We start from the raw sequence: 23,354 nt of genomic DNA, 5'->3' as shown, positions 1-23,354 counted from the left end.
CACACACACACACACACACACAAAACAAAAAAACAAATAAACAAACAAAAAACCCAAACAAACCCAACATTCCAACTGTAGCTAGAGAACTTCTATCTCAATTTCAGCTGGTGACAGAGCCATCAATCTGTCTAGTTAGCATTTCAAGACTCTTCCATAAAAATCATCAAGAGTTTTAAGTAGAAAAAAAATCAGAAATCTCTTTCAAATGGACAAAAGCTAGGGTTGAAAAGTGATTCAAAACATAAAGGTATACAAACACCTCTTTGCAGAAATTATAGATTTATAGATTGGACTTCTTTAAGCTTTGTAAAGCGATTTTTATTTCCTTAGGTTGCTATCAGCCTTTGATATTTTTGAAAATACCCACTGATGAGTGTTTGCAATCTCTTTTCGTTGTCTCTGATGCTTAGCTAATGGTAACAAGCACATTCATTATAGTCTTCCATTGTGTTTGCAGCTATGATTTACAAAGGCCATGGCTGATGATTAACTTTAGCTTATACACATAAAACAAACTCCTTTATTTGTTAGCTGATCCTATTGGTATGCAAGTAAATATGGCAAAGAAAACAAAGCCCACCAGCCCAAATTTCCATGAGATTCTTCTGTGAATATGACCAATTTGAGAACTACAAATAAACCTCGTGGATTTTTCTCAGTCCTGAAAGACGGCAGTATCATGCTAACTAGATCATTACAGTTATTACTCAGAGGAAGAAAGGCAAAGAAAGGTAAAACCACAGAGACTGCAGGCCAGCATAGTCCAAACTGTCTTTCCAAAATGGACAACGTAAAAACCTCTTCATTTGGAAAAAGAATGCATTTTCAGGCTAACAAAGTTGATAGAGTATTAGATAACTAATATGTGTGTGTTTTCTTATTCTTCTAACTCATCTTTAAAGATGGAGATGCTGTCTACCTTATAAAGTCATAGCAGCTCAGATCTGTGAGATCCAAGGCATCCTCATGGTGGGTGTCTGTACGTGTGCATGTGTGGATGTGCGCATGAGCATTTAGGGTCATTCTCTATACTCACTTAGGTCTCAATAATTATTTTCAATAAAATCAGTAACTTTCCTTATATATTAGATAATCTAACAATATTAATAAGCATAAATGTCACACTGAAGAAACCTTAAGTAACATGAAAAATAAAATTCTTTTCCTGGGAAAGCAAATTTGATATTTTTTAAAAGCAAGCAATTGCTATACCTAAGCATGAAGGAGCACAAACTGACACTGTAGGTCATCACAATAAAGCCACAGCCTCCCCAAAACTGAACTAAGAATAGCATCTTAGTCATTAATGATTTATGAGCTGGGTAAAACTGCAATTGGCTTTGCTAAATGCAATTTGGAATTTCAAGACTCCATATTCTACTACCTATTCCTACAGTTCCCAAGGGTCTTGTTAGGTTTAACATGCTTTAAATGCTATTTGTTAAGAAGCTTTTTAAAGAACACATTTCGTTTAGAAAATGTTAACAGGCTTTTCCCTAGTCTCACTCTAACTATTAATTCCCATTCTTCATTTTTTTCTATGTGGTATATGAAACAGATATAATATGCAAGTCATTAATGTTTTCTGAGCTCAGGAAAGTATGGCTCATACTCTTGATATAAGAAAGTATGTGAAAGTAGACTTGATATTAGAAATGCATCAAAAATAGCTCAATTTTGAAGGCAGGAACAATGATAATCTATATCTATATGGAGTTATATTAAAATTTCAGCTTTTCTAGTCAATTTCTATTTTAATGTTTCATATATTCACACTGGTGAACACTATTATATTTCAGTATGGGCTCTTTGATTATCTCTTTAATGGACACAAACTAAAATCCGTATATAAAGTATATAAGACTGGTAATAAATATTAAGCTACTCAACAAATCAGTTATATATTCTTTCCCTCAGTGAGCAGTACTTTACAAACTCTAATTTGGATGGTAAGTATAAATACAACAAGCATTAGAAATTCAAATCAGGAGAGCTTGAGGGACTGTATGTATTGTGTGGACAAGTGTGAAAGGTATTTATAAAATAAAGGGAAGAAATGAGGGATCTAGCCTTCCAGAGAGGCTCCATTGTGTGGCGGTGAACTGGGGTGGCCTCTGAGGACAGGTGGGCACTGGAAGCAAGGGGATAATAGGAGTGAGTGAGAATACTTGGCGCCATTTACTTCTCCAGCATAAGCTTGTCTTCTTCCTCTCCTCTTCTCTCAGTCTCCTTTTTTAACAGATTTGTCTATATTCCCTTAAATGGGGATCTTCTAGAGTGGAGACTGTATTGTTTTGAAAATCTGCTCAACTCATTCACTCAAAATAATGAAAGACAGAATTAGTTCTAAGTGACTTGTGATAATTATCTCACCATTCTTACATCCCGACTCTCATTGTCACCCCAGTGTCTAGCTGGTGCTTAACAAAGTGTATTGATTATGTACTCGGGTTTTCATATGTAGAAAGTGATTTTCTTTACATGGTTTATCTCCTTTATAAATCGGCTGACAAAATATTTCCCCAGAAGAGAAGTTTCACTCAAAGATTAAAACTGTTCCTAAAGAGTTATGCTGAATTGAAATAGTGAGACTGTTTCATCAATGCTATTTTTGAGGTTATTCTTTCTTCAACTTATGAAAAAAATGTCATTTGATTAATTTATTTTTTAAATTCTCAATAATGACTTTATTTAGGAAAGTTTTTATGTAAATATTCATTTACATAAGTGTTTTTTTCCATAAGAAACATGCTGTACATTCTGACACTGTATTGCTTTTTTAGTAAGCAATTCAGGGAACTAGTATCTCTTACAATTTTTTCCACCAATGTTTATAACTGGATATATAGTACCCTAATAAACAATAAAAAGAAACACCTAAGTAAATAAGTATTTTTAAACAAATTTTGAACCTACAAAAAATATTCTTTATTCAAAAGCAATGTTTAAAGGCATTACCAGTTTTCAATGCAGTGATGAGATTAGGTAGAGATAAGATTATTCTTAAGCGTAAAGAGGTAGATTTTATAGAAATAAACCACATTCTTGAAGTTAAATAGAACCAGTATGGTCATATTTTGGCAAAAGTAGAAGACCCAACAGTTTAAGTGTTAGTTGTGATGTTTAAGAGCTATTGCTAAGAGATTTGAGATTTTCACTCAACAAGCTGGGTAGTCTGAAGCAGGTTAGTAAAAAGTGGTTTACAGGGTAGATATTTGTCATTTTTCTATAAAACCAAGATTGATTTTTTTGAAAAAAAATTATAAAACAGGATACAACATGTAAGTTTTGTAAACCAAAGGATGTGAATATAAATTTCATTATGTCATTCTTTAAATTTCTCGATTTGGGAAAAATGATACGGTGTCTCTTTTATTTATAAAAAGGTCAACTCCCCCAAAATTTGCAAGGAATTAAAAAAAACCCCAAAAACAAAAACAAACTTGTGTACACTCAACACAAGACAGTGGCTCATTTTATTTAAAAAAAATTTTTTTTAAGTTTTATTTATTTTTGATACAGAGAGAGACAGAGCATGGCGGGGGGGGGGGGCGGGGACAGAGAGAGAAGGAGACACAGAACCAGAAGCAGGCTCCAGGCTCTGAGCTAGCTGTCAGCACAGAGCCTGACACGGGGCTCAAACCCACAAATGTGAGATCTGACCTGAGCCGAAGTCCGAGGCTTAATCGACTGAGCCACCCAGGCGCCCAGAGAGTGGCTCATTTTAATACAGGGAGTATAAAAGCATAATTAGGAGATCCTCAATAGGTATCACCTTCCTTGTCCCCATTCATCAATGACTTAAGCATTTAAAGTGAAAGTATAAAGGTAATTAGATATTTTAAATTACTACTGGAGGACTAAAAAAGATTCAAAGAATTTCAGTTGCAGTTGGACGGATTTAAGAAAGGATTCTTGTCATTCTGGAATGGGAGATTTAGATTTAGATTACTGGAGTACCAAACTAGTTATAAGAAGCCTTCTCTGATCCTTGACCTAGCACTTTAAATGTCATCCCACTCATTCTCCTGCTCTAGGGTACTGGGAAGTTAACCACTCCCCTTTAGATTATGTCTATAACTTCAATTATTGCATGCATCTTAAACCTATGTATTTAGAAGGCAGTCCTCCCCACAACAGGTGAGACAGGTTCTTATTCATCTTGGTCTCCCCCATTGATTAGCTCAAAACCCAAAAAAGATGTGTACATGGATAAACAATTTAATAATTGGTATCTTGGATAAACTGGAGAGAGTTTTATTATGGACAAAACCATAGGATAATCTGGCATTTTGTTTCTATATAACATAATCTTCATAACAAGCTGCTTCATTTACAACTCCAAAAAGTCCAGAAAATGTGTTCTGATCTTACAAATATGTGACCGTTAACCTTTTTTTAAAAGGTAAATTCTATAAGCATCTCAATGTCACATGGATGATACTTACATTAGCCAAATGAGCTAGTTCTATCTCCAGGAACGAATCAGTTGTTTTGGGTTCAGGCCTTATTGTGACCACGATGATTTTGGAATTAACGACAGTGTAATTTCTGAAACAGAGTAATTGTGATTAAAAGAAGAATAGATCAATGACAAATATGAATTCCCACTGCTCCGTACATGTTGGGATGCATATTAAACAAATAAATATATCCTAATGCATCCTAAGGAAAAGAGAAACACTGGGGAAACATAAACAAACCCTGTCCGGAACTAGAAAGCTATGAGAGGAAAATGCTATTGCTGACTGTTACCATTTTAGATGCAGGAAAGATGAAAAAGCAACAGCACTTACAAACGTTCGATTACTTAAATCTGATTCACCTGCAAGAGAGATGGATCGTGAATTCAAACCTTCAGGCAATCTTTAAATGAATATAATCCATTTATCTCAAGTGGACTTAACGGTTTTGTTCTCCAGGAGACGAAATATTCTTCTTGTAAAGTGCTATCTTAGCATTTTTAAGACTGTCTCAAAATTCATTACGATGAATGATTAGAATGTAGTTTAGCATGAAAGCAAGTAGAGTTTAAATATAAATAAATGCTGTTGCTAATCATTGACCATTATTCATTTCAGCAATAGAGACAGGCCACTTCTTTATCTCAATATGCTCAAAGTAAGGAATATATTCACCTTTTGAAATACTTTACCAATTACAGTTCACTAACAAACAAGTTTTAACCATTTTTACAACCTATAAAAATTATCCATAAATATAAATACACAAACATTAACCAACTCTTTCTTGTACATATAGGTTTTTATCCAATATGTATAAAATGCCACACATTACCTGTTAGAGATTTAAAGTTTTATTGTACTTTTCACTATATATATATTTTCCATCCCTTCTTTTTTATTTGAAATAAACCACAGAGCATGCACTATTCTGTGGAATTTGTAACATGTATCTAAGATGAAGTCATTTAATATTTTTCCTTCTTTTTTGTTGTTTAAGGCATCACTTACAGATAATAAAATTGACCAATTTTAAGTGGGCAGTTTAACACTTTTAGTACTTATTTACCCAACTGAGCCACTCAGGCACCCCATCTCTTTTACTAACTGTATAATACTGTGCAAGCACCACCAAACTGATCCCTCACTCTGAAAGGTTTCCTTGAGCCTCTTTGCATCTTATCCCCTCCTGCCCCCAAGGCTCCCGGAAACCATGAACATGCTATCCCTATAATCATGTCTTTTCTAGAATTTCACTTAAATAGAATCATACAGTACATAGACTATTGTGTTTGAGTTAATTCACTCAACATTAATCTCATAATGTTTCTGAGATTCATCCATTTAGTTTCTCTTTATAGCAGAGTACTATTCCATGATACGGATATAACCCAATTTGTGATATATTCATTAACAAAGTAAGCAACTTGTGGGTTACTTCTGATTTTTAGCATTTATGAATAGTACTATTCATATCTGGCTATTATGAATAGTTGGCATACATACTTTCTGCATAGACATATATTTTCATATGTCTTGGGTAAATACCTAGGTGTGGAATTCCTTGATCATGTGGTAAAAGCATGTTTAGTTTTGTGTTATTGCCACACTGTTCTTCAAAATGGCTATACCATCAAAATCATATACTTGTAATATTTTAGAACAATGTTGAACCTTACATCCTTTGTGAAAATCTCTAATGGGGTGGTCTTTGTCATATTTCACCAAAAAATGCTAATAAGTCATTGTGCAGAATTTACTGTATTTAGTGGTAGAAGAATTAGAACTATATTTTGGGTTGGATGACACTTAAAAAAATTTTTTTAATGTTTATTTATTTTTGAGAGACAGAGAGTGAGTGGGGGAAGGGCAGAGAGAGAGAGAGAGAGAGAGTGGGAGACACAAAATGTGAAGCAGGTTCCAAGCTCTGAGCTGTCAGCACAGACATGGGGGGCGGGGGGGAGATCGTGACCTGAGCTGAAATCAGAAGCTTAACTGATTGACCCACCTAGGTGCCCTGAGTTGGATAACATTTTAAAATCCATCTCTAATATATTTAGTATCATCAAATAACTTTGTTCCTTTCAAAGTTTTAAATGTCTTTGTTTTTGAGAGAGAGAGAGAGAGAGAGAGAGAGAGAGAGGAGCAAGCAAGCACATGAACAGGGGAGGGGTGAGGAGAGAAGAGGATCTATAGTGGGCTCCAGGCTGAGAGCAGAGAGCTCAAAGTGGGGCTCACATCCATGAGCTATGAGATCATGGCCTGAGACAATGTGGGATGCCCGACCTACAGAGCCACCCAGGTGTTCCCAAGTAACAAATTATTAAACACTCAGGAAGCTTCATGGCATCCAGCCTAACAGTAAATAGTAAAAAACAACACAGTATAAATTTGTCTTTATATTTCTTAGGGGAATGTAGTTGCAAAGAGAGAGGGCTGGTTAACCATCCTTTATTTCATTGAATACTAATTGAAGGTAAGTTGCATTGGGAATGATATGAAAGTAAGGTTTAAATGCCAAGTTCCCTTTGCAAACTTATTGTTCCTTGTTCCTCTGTGAATAAAAGTGTCTGGGGGATCAAATGAGAATAGATGGAATTAACAAAGCTATGAAGTGATACTAGGCAATTAATTATATTAGCAAATAGAACAGGATTCTCAGAGAATGACAAGGTATATCTGGCTTGGGGTTGCGGAAAATGTTTGTCACCACCAAAAAAATTATGGAAGTTTCTCCCAGAAAAGAGTCCTGAGCATACAAATGCAAGATCCTTTCCCAAATTAGCTTGAATATGATTCAGTTCTGGTTTCGTTACCTTGAAGCAAAAGTATTTATATGTCACATAAATTCATTTTGCCTTTTTATAATCCCATTTCTCTGCTATAAATAAAACCAATGTTAATTTAACTCAGCTGCTAATTTCAATTAATAAATGATAGTTAAATTTGATAGTATAAAGATATTTTGTATTACTTTAAAAGTTGCATGAGTGGATCATTTACTGGAAATATAGATGTGGATATTCTAAACAGGAATTTGTAATTTTGTCAAGATACTTATGAAGTTCTCTATCTATGTTTGGGGATGTGTGAGTTTTGGCCCTGGGACTCTGGGGTATGGAAAGCAAAGTAGGTAAGATAAGCAGCCTTCTGTAGGGTATGTTACATGTTACTCTGTGTCAGATTTATCAGCTTCTCAACTGGCCTGGTGGAGGAGGTGACCCCTAGAGGACAGAGGTGCCTTATGACTTTTGCTAAGTGTGGGGGTGTGTGCCTGTGCGCGCGTATGTGTGTGTGCACACGCACACGTGTGTGCATACGTGCGTGTATGTGTGTGCATGTGTGTGTATGTGTGTGTGTTATTTAGAATCCAACTGGGAATAGATGCAGGCCAATATAATCATGCAGATGGTGTTCTTATCACATTTATGTGAGTACCCTCCTCCACCTTGCCCTACTAACATGTAACTATCACTACCACAACATCCATTAATGATATGCATGTCTCCTTGTAAGTTCAATGAGAGCAAGATTTACATCTCACAATGATATATCCTTATTTGCATTTAGCTTTGCACGTTTTAGTGCTAACATAGATTTGAATGTAATATTAAATAAACACATAATAAACAAAAATATCAAACTTTTGGTCAAGTTGGATCAAAACATAATGCCAATACCATGGTATTAAAATGAAGGAAAAATAAGCAAAGGCAGATTATATGATGGCTCCTTATTTAAAAAGTGTACAGTGTATGAAATTATCTTTAATTTATTCCTTCAATTTATTCTAATTTGCCTAAGTGAAGAGCTGGCTCCTGATGTGTCATGTCAAGCTTTGTGATCTACTAATGCTGCCCAGCTGGTACACGTTTGTATCCACTGCTAGAAAGCAGATCTTACAGCCAAATGGATTTCATGACTAAAGTAATAGCGTTCTTTTTTATTCTTAAGATTTGTGCTAATTGGTATCTAAAACATTTAAAAATGTATAGAGCTATTCTTTCAAAGGAGACTCAAGATATTTTTCACAATTATTACAAAGGTGCTTCAGGTATATGAACCATATCTTAAAGAGATTAAAAAATAACTATGAAATGGAATGCAGCTTTTTACAAGAGACTCACTTTAGGTATAAGAACATACACAGGCTGAAAGTGAAAGATGGAAAGTGATGGTCATGCAACTGGTAACCAAAGGAAAGCAGAGATGGCCATATTTGTATTGGACAAAATAGACTTTAAGTCAAAAACTGTAATAAGAGACAAAGAAGAACATTATATAATGATAAATGGGCCAATTCACCAGGGAGATATAATAATTACACACATAACAGCAAAGCACTCAAATATGTGAAGCAAATATGGACAGAATGGAAAGGGAAACTAGGCAGTTACACAATAATAGCAGATTTCAATTCAATGCCCCATTTTAATACTGGATAAATGAACCAGATAGCATTTCAATAAGAAACAGAGGATTTGAACAACACTATAGATGTTTGTATCTAACAGCCATATAAAGAACTCCCTATCGAACAACAACAGAGAATACATATTTCTCAAGTGTATATAGAGCACCACAGGTGCTACAAAAAGAGTCTTAACAAATTTAAAACAACTGAAATTGTACTAAGTATCCTTTCTGACCACAGTGGAATGAAACTAGAAATTAAAGGCAAAAGAGAAAGTGGAAAATTCATAAATATGTGGAAATTAAGTAAAACACACTTGAACAATCAATGGGCCAAATGACAGTTCACAGGGAAATTAAAAATATCTTGAGACAAATGAAAATGAAAACATAATATATCCAAACTAATAAGATGCAGCAAAATCCCTACTAAGACAGAAAAATATATGGGTAAATGCCTTCATTTAGAAAGAAGAGAGATGGTGATCCCAAATGGCTTGACTGGTTAAGTGTCTGACTCTTGATTTGGGCTCAGGTCATGATCTCAAGGTTGGTGAGTTCCAGCCCCACAGTTGGCTACATGCTGATTGTGCAGAGCCTGCTTGGGATTCTCTTTCTTCCTCTCTCTCTGCCCCTCCCCCACTCACACTTGCTGTCTCTCAAAATACATAAATTAAGTTAAAAAAGAAAAAGAAGAAAATTTCAAAACTCATAGACCTAGAAAATCAAAACCAACAATAAAGTAAAACCAACGTTAGCAGAAATAAGTGAATAATAAAGAATAAAACAGAAACAAATGAAATACAGAGATTAGAAAAGTAGAAAATGTCAACCAAACTAAGAGTTTGTTGTTTGAAAAAAAAATTCAACAAAATTGACAAACTCTCAACTAGATTAATAAACAAGAGAAGACTTAAATCACAAAACCAAAAATGAAGAGATGAGACATTACAACTGATACCACAGAAATTAAAAAAAAAGATTACAAGGGCTACTATACACAATTACATGCCAATAAACTGGATTGCTTAAAAGAAATGGATAAATTCCTATATACATACAACCTACCAAAACTGGTTCATGAAGAAATTTACACAATTGAAACAGACCTATAACTAGTAAAAATTGACTCTATAATCAAAAACCTCCCAACAAAGAAAAGCTCAAAAACAAATGGTTTCACTGAAGAATTTCACCAAGCATGTAAAGAAGAATTAACATCAATTTTCCTCAAACTTTCTAAAACACTGAAGAGGAGGAAATACTTCCAAGTTCATTTTGTGAGACCCTATTAATATCAGAAAAAGATACTAAAAGAAATGAAACTACAGGACAACATTCCTGATGAATAGTGATGCCAAAAAACTCTAATTAAAATATTAGCAAACCAAATTCAGCAACACATTAAAAAATTATACAACATGATCAAGTGGGAATTATTTTGGGGATGCAAGTATGGTCAATATATGAAAATCAAGGTAATATAATACATTAACAAAACAATGGACAAAAACTATATTATCTCAATTGATGCAGAAACAGCATTTGAAAAAAAATTAATATTTCAGGATAAAAGCTCTCAACAAATTAGGCATGAAAGGAATGTATCTCAACATAATAAAGGCTGTACATGAAGATCCCACAGCTAACATTACACTCAATGGTGAAAAACTGAAAGTTTTCACTGTTAGATCAGGAATACGGCAAGGATGCCATCTATTGCCACTTATGTTCAACATAGCATTGAATTCCTAACAAAAGCAGTTAGGCAGGAAAAAGAAATATAAGGCTATCAAATGGAAAGACAGAAGCAAAGTTATTTCTGTTCACAGGTGAAATGATCTTATATGTAGAAAACCCTACAGATTGCACAAAAAGACCTGTCAGAACTAATACACAAATTTAGCAAAGGTACAGGATACAACAATAACACTCAAAAATCAGTTGTATTTCTATACACTAACAAATAATCTAAAAAAGTAAATTAAGAAAACAAATTCATTTATAATAGAATTAATAAGAATAAAATACTCAGGAATTATCTTAATCAAGGAAATGAAAGACTTTGTTTTAAAGTTTTTTAAATGTTTATTTTTGAGAGGGAGAGAGAGAAAGAAAGAGAGAGAGAGAGAGAGAGAGAGAGAGAGAGAGAGAGACAGAGCATGAGTGGGGGAGGGGTGGGCAGTGAGGGAGACAGAACCCAAAGCAGGCTTCAGTCTCTAAGCTGTCAGCACAGAGCCTGACATGGGGCTCTAACACTAACCATGAGCTCATGACCTGAGCCAAAGTCAGACACTTAACCAACTGAGTCACCCTGGTTCCCCAGAAATGAAGGACTTTTACACTGAAAGCCAAACAAAACAGAAAAACAAACAAACAAACAAAAAACAAGAACAAGAACAAAAACAAACAAAACTTACTGAGAATAGTCAAAGAAGACACAAAGGGGAAGACATCCCATGTTCATAAATTGGAAGACTTAATATTGTTAAAATGTCTGTACTACCCAAAGCAATCTACAGATCACTGCAATTCTTATCAAAAATCCCAATGACATTAAAAAAAAGAAATTAAAAAATCCTAAAAATCATACGGATTGTCAAAAAACCTTAAATAGTCAAAATAATCTTTAAAAAGTAAAACATAGCAAGAGGCTTCATAGTTCCTGATTTCAAAAAATATTACAAAGTTCCAGTAAGCCAAAACAGTATGGTACTAGAATAATGACAAATGATAGACACATAGACCGACTGAATTGAATAAGGAGCCATATATATACCCTCTTGTATAGGCACAAATTATCTTTGACTATGGTGTCAAGGTTACACAATGGGGAAAAGAAAATCTCTCAACAAATACTGCTAGGAAAACTTGATATCCATGTTAAAGAATGAAGTTGGGGGGTGCCTTGGTGGCTGAGTTGGTTAAGCGTCTGACTTCGGCTCAGGTCATGATCTCACAGTTCATGGGTTTGAGCCCCGCATCAGGCTCTGTGCTGACAGCTAGCTCAGAGCCTGGAGCCTGTCTTCGGATTCTGTTTCCCTCTCTCTCTGACCCTTCCCTGCTCACGCTGTCTCTCTCTCTCTCTCTCAAAAATTAAATAAAACATTAAAAAAATTAAAAAAACAGAATGAAGTTGGACTCTTACATTGTACCATATAAAAAAATTAACTCAAAAGTGATTAAAGATCTAAACATAAGTCCTGAGGCTACAAAACTCCAAGAAGAAAACAGGGGGAAAACCTCATGATATTGAATCTGGCAATGATTTCTTTGATATGACACCGAAAGTGTATGCAAAAAAAGCTAAACTAGACAAACTACATCAAACTTAAGACTTGGATGCAGCAAACAATCAACAGAGGGAAAAGGTAATCTATGGGATATGAAAGAATATTTATAAGCCATATACCTGTCAAAGGGTTAATATTGAGACTATATAAAGAAATCCTAAAACTCAACAACAAAAACAAACAATAGGATTAAAAAATGGACAGAAGACTTAAATAGACACCTCTCCAAAGATGATATAGAGATGGCCAACAAGTATATGAAAAGATGCTTAACATCACTAATCATCAGGGAAATGCAAATTAAAACCACAATGAGATATAATTTATGAAATGACATTATGAAATGTCCTCTTAGGACAGCTACTCTCCAAACAAACAAATATACCAAAACAAAACAAAAAAATCTAGAAAATAGCAAGTGTTGGCAAGGTTGTGGGGATATCAGAAACCTTGTGCACTACTGGTGGGAATGTAGAATGGTACAGTTGCTTTGGAAAACACTACAGAGATTCTTCAAAAAATAAAAGATATAATTAGCATACGATGCAGAAATCCCACTTCTAGGTATATATCCAAAAAAAACCTGAAAACAGAATCTCAAAGAGATATTTTCACACTCATGTTTATTGCAGCACCATTCACCATAGCCAAGAGGTGGAAGTATCATAAATATCTATAGATAGGTCATAGATAAAAAGAATATGGTATATACAACAGTAGATTATCCAGCCTTAAAAAAAAAGCAAATTCTGGCATATGCTCCAACAAAGATGAACTTTGAAAACACCATGCTAAGTGAAATAAGTCAATCACACACACACAAAAACAAGCAATGCATGATGCCATTTATATGAGGTAGCTAAAGTAGTCAGAGTAGTCAGTTTTAGAAACAAAGTTTTGAGAAGCTGAGAGGAGGTGAAAAAACAGGATGTTGCTGTTCAAAGATAAACAGTTTCCATTTTGCAAGATGTAAAAGTTCTAGAGATTTATTGCACAATAAGGTGCATATAGTTAATACTACTATTCTCTGCATTTAGAAATGGTTAAAATGGTAAATTGCATGTTATATGTGTTTTACCACATGAAAAAAATGCCATGCAGCATTACAAACAAACATCAGTGGAGGGGACTGTGGAACTACTGTGCAAATAAAGTTTAATCATATAAGGTACAGTAAAAAGATATTAATGGTTTAATAAAAATTATGAGAATTATTGTGTCCTCTTTCCATTTTTAGAATTATAGTTCATGTAGCTTCTAAAGTGAGAGTTTTCATAATTGTTTCAAACAAGGCCCCCAATTTAATAAAAAACTAAAATAGATTATTTCACATATTGTATGAACTGAGAACTTCACTGAAATCATTAAGTTAAATATATTTTCTTTTCAAACTAAAATCAGCTGATGGCTGCTAAAAAGTATGATTTGGTTAACTTAAGAGCTTTAAAACTAATTGCAGTTCCAAAGTAAGTTTACGAAGAGATGTAATACCTAAAACTACAAAGAAGCTAAGTGATCAGGGATTTAAATTCACTTTCAAAAGGTGTAGCCAAGTTAAACTCAGATTTTTGTAAATCATATAGTGAATGCATAATAATATTCCATAATGTTAGTCATGCAAAATTATTATTTCCATAGACGATTTTAAGTTATAGTGTTTTCACAATAGGGTATTATAAAAATACAGGGTATCAGAAAACTATGATCTGTCATTGCAAACTCAGAATGAAGAACCAAGACCCAAAGCTTCGGGCCTAAAGAACCGAACAGGTGGCTCTTATGGGAACTCCACAATTTCAGGCTGACTGCCTTCAGAATAGATTGGTTTAAAAGTAATTATGTTTTTCATGTTTTGATTATTTCTAATATAATTTAGTTCAATTGCTTTTCCCATTTGCTTTTAATTCCTTTAATATATGAACCCCAATGAATTTCATTTTCTAAATATGAAAAAAAATTCAGCATCATTTATCTTTATTAGGCTGTGGCACTTGACAGCAAATTCATGTGATTTTACACTGTTGAAATTTTTTTTCCTTTTTTAAAGAATTTCAAACCACTACTGGCTTATCAGAACATTGTTGCTTTTGGTTCATCTTTATTTTCCCTGGCATTTTAAACTATAGTGAAATTTGCATATATTTTTAATCAGATCCTTTACAATGTCATTAATATTGATAGCTACATTAAAATGCTCTTCCTTTTTTTTGAACAGGACTATATCTTCCACATGTCCTATAGGAAAACTCTGCATTACTCCTACATTACAAAGTATTGTGAAACCCTACAAAACCAGAACCTGACTATTAAATGAATCAGAAGATGGATTATTTACAACTGTTTCTTAAACCCCAGCCTGAGTATATGATTGGGTATGCTTTTTCATCCTTAGAAATAATTTCAGGAACATAAATTCCTAAAAGTGGCTGTTTCAATGACAATGCATCTTTAAAGACTCTTGAGATTGCCAAATTGTCCCACTAAAAGGTTGTTTCAGTTAAAAATCCTCACCAGCAGTTTGGGAGCTTGCCAGGCTATGAGTGCTTGTTAGTTTCCCCACACGTGGAGTGGCGCATGTGTCTGTACGTGGCCTTGCCTCTCCCAAAGACCCTCTGGCCTCTGCTGGCCAGCTTTCATCTATCAGGCCCAAAAATCGTCATAAGGGGATGGGAAAAGTAACAGGCGCTCGCCTTGGTGTCACTACCTAGCTTCAGAGTGACCAAGTTGACCCTCAAGTATCCTTGAGCTGCTCATATATGGTCACTTCCTCCTTGACCTTACATGATTTTCTGCAGAAGAGCAATATGTATTCACACTTATATAGAGGCACACAGTTTGTACTGCTCAAATGAATCAATACAAGCGTCATAGAAGCAGCAACCAGTGGAGGGTCCTGGTTTGGGCAAAAAGACATGAAGTCGGTCATCCACTGGGCATATAATCTTGGACAGGTCTCAGAACTAATAAGGAGCTCAGTTTCTCATGTCTAGAATTGGAACTCTAGATGGTATGAACCATTAAAGGGCCTTGTAGCACTAATATCCTGGTTCTATGCTTTTTAACCATAGAAAATTATTCTAAAGAGGGATAAAAAGTGGAAGGCTGAGAATAGCACATATTTAGTCTGGACTTGAGTAGAGCACATTCCATCAGTTGAGGGGACAATCTGAATCTACTTAATTGTGAAAGGGAAGACAGTCCAACAGCAAAATAAAAATTACAGCTTGAAGAATAGTTGAATGTGTATTAGGACAAAAGAAGAAAACAAATAAATAAATAAAAGATTCACCATGCAAAGTTATTTCTGCCTGTATGTGAAGGAAACTTTCTAAATTATATCTATTCAAAACATTACATCAAGTTCTCCTTCTTAGTCCCCATGAGAGAAATTATGTAAAATATTATTTTGAAAATGATTATGTTAGGATATAAAATTTCTGGAAACTTAACAGCAAACCTAACATTATTCTGTGTATGAGAAACATGGCTCTTAAAGTTTCAACAGATAATTAATAAAATGATTACTCAGAAAAACGTGTCAGGAAAATTTGGTAGATGATAACTAAACATAAAGATCAAATTTGTGTACTTTTTCATGATTAATAAGAAGACATTCCCTTTCCTGGGGCATCTGGTGGCTCAGGCTGTTAAGTGTCAGTGTCTTGATTTTGGCTCAGGTCATGATCTCACTGTGATGGGATTGAGCCCCATGTCAGGCTCAGTGTGGAGCATGGAGCCTATTTGGGATTCTGTCTCTCTCTCATTCTCTCTCCTCTCTCTCTCTCTCTCTCTCTCTCTTTCCCCCCTCCCCTACTTCTTCTCTCTCTTTCAAAAATAAATAGGCTTTAACAAAAAAATAGAGAAAATATTCCTTTTCCTATTGGGTTTAATTCATATAGTCCAATTTATACAGTAAAACAACATGATATATGTATTTTATTCTTCTGATCCTAAAATAGTTGTATGGTATATACCCTACATGTCTAGGTACCTAAATTATTTTAAGAATGGCTTATGTAGAATATTCTATCAGATAAGACAATTAATTATTCCAGGAAACATTTCTGGGACCTTTGTTATTTATTAAGTACTGTCCTGGAGTTTCAACAGCAGAGGAGATTTAAGAGAATTCAGACCAGTAAGGTTAGCTGCGTTGCAGCTTAGTAAATGTTTGTTCAGCGACTCTAAACAAAGACATCACTCTTGTCCTTTAAAAGGCTTATTCTTACTTAGCAGATCTATAATTCTACAGTTACTAACTCAACTTTATGAAATAGTGTTTTGAAAAGAAAAAAACACACCTGAGAATGTTCATGGTTACATTATTTTACTGTACAAAATAAAAGAAAATGAGAAGTAAATGCTAATGTTTCACCTTCAAATACTACTTAAACATTTCATCCTGCATGTTCCGTTGTTATTATTTCTTATCAATGAATCTAAATGCGAATATTGGTTTCCTATAGTCATTTACCTAATTACTTTATACACAGAAACTTTGAGTAGGTATACATATTCATAGGTCTTATATAAAGGTTGTTGAGAACTTTAAGCTAAAGAATATGTCAGAACTGCACAATTCTACAATTTTACTACAATAAAGACAAGGAAATTTTGAAGTTGGAAAGAACCTTTCAGTTCAACTTCACAATTTACATATAAAAAAATTCAATGATTTTCCCCAAATTAATCTAAATTCATTGGCATCACAGATGGTATTATAGGAGTCACTGCTCTGGACTGTTCCCTGCTTTATCCATTAAATCACTCATAACATACCCAGTAGTCTACCCCAAATAAATATTCAGTTCCCTTGACTATAAATTTAAGAAATATGGAATAACCAGGCTTCATTTAAGCAAGTGAGTTAGTTCTATGATATTATACAAAACATGATTAATCATAATACAATCTAATTTTGTTAGTTATGTAGGGAAAAAAAGTAATTCACTATCTAAAGCATTTTGTTGAATATTTTACTTGCATTCATTATATCACTCAACAGCAAATAGGGTGGATATTGCACATCATGCTGCTTATTTGTTTACTTATTTATTAAGGTGCTTATATTTTACAGCTGAATGGAGGAATAACTTTCTAAGTGACGGGGGCAAGTATAAAAATCTCTTGTTATGTGAAATTGGATTTAAAACCCAAGTCACATGATTTCAATTTAGTGTCTAGTCTAGAGTTCTTGAAACATTAGCTTCATACAAATGAACTTTCTATGGAAATAAGGGTCTAACTTTCAGTATCTGGGTATGTTTACCTTTAGCATATTTCTTTTGAAACAAACATCATACACAGAGCTAGAGGCTGTGTAACCAGAAATCTATTTTATCTGTAATTGTGCATACCAATGTGTTTTAATGAAACCAGTGGAAACGTTAAGAGTAAACTTACTCATTTTGAAAATCTGTTATTGGTAGAACAAAAGCAAACACAAACTGATATGAATTCAGAAGGCCCAAATTCCGTCCAGAGAAAAGGGAGTTAAAACTACTTCCCATAGTTGTCTTCCTGGTTGCAGGCGAACCTGTATTGCATCTAGAAGGATACTCGATGACTCACCACAGATACTAGTAATTTGCTGCACATGAAAAAATTTTATCCAAAGAATCATAACCAGCCACTGCCACCACAGAAAACTTAGTTGCTTCCTTGCAAGGCTTTATTCTGCTGGACTGAACTCTAAGTGTGTTTATTTATGATACTATTTGCTATGCGCCAGGTATAACTGTACACATTATTCACAATCTTCTCTAAAACAGTGGAAGCTTTATTCATAAGGGTGTGAGTAAGACCTCACAACCCAATGCTGTGTTTAACTAAAAAGAAAAAAAAAAGCCTGGTCTCAGACCTCCAGAAGGAGATGGGGTGAAATGAAGAAATCTGGTCATCCTGAGTGATAGCATCACTACCCAAGTAGGTGTGAATGATGTTTTCTGTGAGATCAGGTAAAGCAGTTAAGACAACAGAGCAAATAAATTAATGTTGGTAGAATTACTATGTGTAATTGTTTCCTTTAGTGTCTGGGAGGAAAGAAATCAATGGATTTCTTCCAAAAATAGTTCTCTACTTGAACAACAGCATTTTTTCTTAATGTAGCTATAATTGAATATTTATTTAGAAGCAAATTGAGATCTTGTGTAAATGAAGAATAAAGCATGCGTTCCCAGTCATCGTGACACTCCTTTAATTTCATGTAATGCTGATGAACAGTACCATTAAGTGCAAATAAAGAGAGAAGACAGATTAATTTTAAAACGACCTATTCTATTACAGAGACTCACTTTTTTCTTTTTCTTATTTTTTTTTCTCAGTCTTAAGGCAAGTCGTGATTAGTTACAAAAGAATTGCAGGGCTATAATCAGAGACCGAAATTGTCTTTTCTAGTTGTTTTGAAGTGCATAATATGCTAATAAGCTGTTCATTAAATTGGTATTTTCTATTTAATTTAAGAAAAGGCCCTTTGTATTAACAAAGCTTGTTTGACTATTTTCATAGAATGGGCTATAATCACATTTTTGGAATAATTTACAAAGATTATAACAGCTTATTACTTCGTAGCTTACCTCAGAGTGGGCAAAATTAGATCTAAGTTTTTGTATAGGACTGCTCCAAGAACAAATACCGATGATTCATCTAATTCTAGAAGGAATGAAATTAAAAATATTAGTGAAATGACAAGAAAAATACTGTCTTATAAAACTTTAATCTGCTCATTACAAGGGGATTCCAGTACTTGCTGATGCAAAGCCAAGTAAAAGACATGTCTTCTTAACCATGCATGGGCAGATTAGCCCACACACCACACATATTAATGGTAGCTATGTTTTCAGGTGTGTTTTCAGTGGCCTTGTGTCTTATGAAGTAACCGTCCTTCACCAGGCTGAGACCAGAGGCAGCTGTAGGAGCTCTGAAGGAAGCTAAGGAGCTTCAGAGATAACTTTCTTTTGTAATTCTAAGCTATACAGTCAAGATCCCCAAGGTAAAAATCAAGACTACAATGTCACTGTTGAAAGTAGCCATTAGTTTAACTGCTTCTGAAGATGTTCTTAAAACTTAAATTTTTTCTTAAATTTGCTTTTATGTACCAAAATAATATCTACAAACCAAAGCAAAAATGAGGAAGAAATAAAAAATGACTGTGGGAAATTGTGTGTTTCTGTCCCTCAAATTAAAATATTAAGCCACATGTTTTATATTAAAATAAAACTGGCATTACCAAAACTTAACTATGTCAAGTTCAGATCTATAATTTGCATTTTTTCCATTTTAATAGATACCTTCCACTAGTACATTAAGATTTAAAGACTATATGTAAGTTTTCTATATTTACAAAATTAGAATCATGACCACAGACTAAGTTGTTTAACATAAGCAGATTTATAGCTAGTGTACTATTAACTGACCTTATTAGAAATGTTTTGTTCAAAGCTCAAATTATTTCACATATTTACCTTTTGACGATACAGGAGTAAAAATGCTTTTTGGAATGACTACCCTATCTTCTGAGTTTCTTGCCCAGTCAACCATTCCCTTCCGTCCTTTCATTGGGAAGTTGATGTCTGTTAGAACAGATGCTGCAGGGAGCTTCTGAATGCTAGCCACTATGAGAAAAGAAGTAATAATGTTAACGAAGATCTTTCGGTGGAACCAAAATTGATCAAATTAAACCTCACAATATATTTAAAATAAAATTTTGAGCCAAATTGTATTTATCAGAACTACAAAACAGAATTATTTCCAATATTAGACAATATTCATTAAGGTTGCCAATTCTTTTACTTATCAATTTAGATTTCTATTGCTTTCCCCAGGAATCATACACTGACGGTCAGTGGACCGTGTTCCGAGAGTAGCACATACCTCTATGCGGTTGTTTATTGTTGACCTCCCTTACAATTGTTATAAGATCATACTAAATATTTTGATTTACACACTTGATCCATAGGCTGAAATTTGTGTTTAAATCTGAATTTTTTTTTCAGAACAAACTTTCTGCATTTACATGTGAATGTTATCTTTGGAAAAAAATTTTTCATGGGTTAAATGGGGTACCACGAAAGCATGGGAAGCAAAGGCATATTACTCTTGGAGACAGACTGTCATAATCCAAATAATAAAGCACCAGTAATGCTATAACCACAAAGACAGTGTAATATACAAAAATTTTTATCAAGTAGATTAACAATAAAAACTTTTTAAAAACATCCCCCCATAACTGAAAGTAATAAATAGATTCTTTGAGTGGAAAATTGTGTCTTTAATTGCAATAAGTATTTTAATATATGTTGAAAAAAGTCATGAATAATATGTTTGGTTAATGCTTGATTTTTTTAATCACATCTAACAATTACATATGTACACATATATACATATATAATAAAATTATGATAGTTAAGAACTTATTGATTACATATATTTTCCATTAAGAAATGTAATTTGTACAATTTTTACAGAGATTCATACTTGTTCTACCTGAAAATTTCAGGTATCTCTTGGAGGATTTAAATAGAAAGATAATGAAAAAACCCATAGAAGCTATTACAGCAGTAAGCTAAAGTATGAAACCATTCAGCATCTCATAAGTGGATTTCTTCCTGAGAAAACTTGTAATTTAAATCGAGAGAATGAAAATTAAAAATTTAACAATATTAGTTGCATAAATATATTGCAACATTGGCTTAGTTCCAAATTGAAATGGTTATGAATGCATTATTGTACTTTACTAAAGCTCTTTTGGCTATTGTAGACAGCCATTATCAGCATAGGATGAAATTTCATTTGGCCTGTAGTTTGACATAATAAGCTTAAAAAAGGATTTTGTTACTAAATGTTGAAAGAAAGAGGGTGCTGGGTAACACATAAATTAGTTATGGATGTTACATGCTGTTTTTTGGATAACAGCTGTAATTGTTTCAGATTCTTTAATTTTTCAAACAGTATAGTCCTTGTTGTCTATAAATAACCCAGTTCACATGTCCTAAAGGGTCCAAATCCTCTACTGCAGATAGATGGACAGGTTAGCAAATTGGCAGCACTTTCTTTCTTGACGACCCTATAAGTTTTATTCAATTTGCAAAACTAAATTAATTTACTTCCAAATTCCTTGACTCTCACTTTGGTTTTCTTGATATTTAGAGGAAATTTATTTCACCTCTTTTCTCTAAAAATTAATGAAAAGTAATGAAGTTTTTTTTTGTCACACAGTTGGTTTCTGTTATAAAGGAAAATAAACAAGAGATAAATTGTTGGGCGTCGAAGTCCAATAATTCCTCTGTTACTATATACCTTGGCTTGGTTAGAAAACAAAAAACAAATGACCAAAAAGAAGCAATATCAAATGGAGGAAGCCCTTTCTTTACCAACTCTACCACTTTATCCTGAATAAGTTCTAGTCTAATGCCATGTCCTTAAATATACAAAAATGATATAATTAAATGTGCATGTATCTCACATTATGAAATGCATTCATTCTTCACTGGCTATTAACTTATGACTATATATGTTAGATTGTACTTCTGAACATAGCCTAGATTAAAGAACTATAAAAATCAATTAATATCAGTATTTAATTCCTATAGTTGCAGTCTTGAGCGTAAGGAGTACCTTCAAAACAAACACCTATTCATTGATTTTAGTAGAAATGTAGTTTGTAAAGTAAGATAATATTTTTAATAAATGCATTCTAAAAAGGATAGGACTTCATAGACTGATGAGATTCAAATGCTAGTCTTCAAAGGTTTAGTTTAGTATACACATTCTTTAAAATATGAAGTAGTTATAATTGCACATTTTTACCTGAAAGCTACCTAGGAAGATGCCTTAGATGTCACTGTGGTTCTTCATGATACTGACGTGATTAACAAGAAAACTCATTTCCATACAGCAAAAATAGTTGAAAGGTGATTTTTATTTCCTCCATCTTTCAGTCCCTGTACCAGACACGTGAACCAATCCAATCCTCAATCCCTTCCCTCCTTCACCGAATTTAAGTGTCCAAAACCTTTAGGTAAAACTTAGATGCAGTCTTTAGGGTACTGGAAAGCTCAGATGTTAAGTGAATACCAAAGAGGTAGGATTAAAGTGGATGCTTTGAACTATGCCAAGTTTATACAAATATGTGTCCAGTGCTGACAAAGGAACAGGAATGCAAAGCATAAGTGCACACTCTACACTCTGTTTCTACAGTAATTGCTACATTAAAACCAGTCATTGTGGGTGGTTAGATAATAGAGCATCTTTCCTCAAAAACTGAGAAAATGCCTCTCTTACAGAAGATTAAAGTGCTTAGATGAAACCACAAAGGACACAGTGTCCCTGAACAAACAGGCACATCTCAAATGCTCCAAGAATTATCCTAAATTCACTGTATCGTGTTTTCATTACAACACTAGATTTGATTTCTTATGCAATAAAAATAGGTGACTCATCACTGATAAGCCTTGGAGCAAAACCAGCTGCACTTTTCATTTTGCAATTTTAAAACTTTTATTTTGAGTTTGGATATGCAGCATAGAATTCCCCCTCATGAGAAAGCGTAAGGAATCCTCGCAGATTCTAAAAGCACAAGGGTTTTTTGTTTTTGTTTTGCTTTTGGTTCATCAAAGCAGATGGAGCTTCGAACCTTGTCCCTGAGGAAAATCATGAGGTTTTAGCGCTTCGCCCTAATTGAGGTTCTGGAGAATGGCAACTCTGCCATGTAATGTCATATCAGCTAATGTGAATGGCCCACATACAAAAGCTGGGGTTAGTTAATATGATGCATCAAGTTGCATCATGGACAAGAATGGAAGGCACATAAAAGGAAAAGAGAGGTGAGAGCCAAAGTACACGGATGAATGCTGGAGGGATGAGCAAAATGGACAAATGAGGGCTAATTTAGGAAAGCCAGTTTCCCAGAATGGCTTAAGTCTGGACTCTAAATCTGGGTCTGGGATTCAAATCCTAATATTTTAGAGTATAATATCCTGTTTGTTTGGGGGTTTTGGGGGACCAGTCCCAGTTTATCTTTGCTGTTTTGTGTAATTATGAGAAGTATTCCCTATCACTCCCAAAAGGTTCCTTTCAGAAGATAAATGTCATATTTATCTTATAAGTTGTATGATACTGGGAAAATTTCCTAACTTCTCTGTGCCTCAATTTTTTCTTCTGTAATATGGGAATATTGTCCACA

General features: G+C 34.0%; 1 protein-coding gene across 3 annotated transcripts in view; it reads right to left on the bottom strand.

Moving 5' to 3' along the window:
- ADGRB3 (adhesion G protein-coupled receptor B3) overlaps positions 1–23,354 on the bottom strand; it is a 719,614-nt gene that overhangs the window by 293,811 nt on the left and 402,449 nt on the right. For all 3 annotated transcript variants that reach the window (XM_029944937.1, XM_029944936.1, XM_029944938.1), the window contains exons 13-15: positions 19,636–19,785; positions 18,748–18,823; positions 4,452–4,554 (exon numbers count right to left, since the gene is read on the bottom strand). In XM_029944937.1, the coding sequence (XP_029800797.1) occupies positions 4,452–4,554; positions 18,748–18,823; positions 19,636–19,785 (329 nt within the window). The remainder of the gene's footprint in view (positions 1–4,451; positions 4,555–18,747; positions 18,824–19,635; positions 19,786–23,354) is intronic.

Source organism: Suricata suricatta, chromosome 7 (genome assembly GCF_006229205.1).
Source record: "Suricata suricatta isolate VVHF042 chromosome 7, meerkat_22Aug2017_6uvM2_HiC, whole genome shotgun sequence".
NCBI classification, from domain to species: Eukaryota; Metazoa; Chordata; class Mammalia; order Carnivora; family Herpestidae; genus Suricata; species Suricata suricatta.
This window is presented reverse-complemented; position numbering and strand designations above follow the sequence as displayed.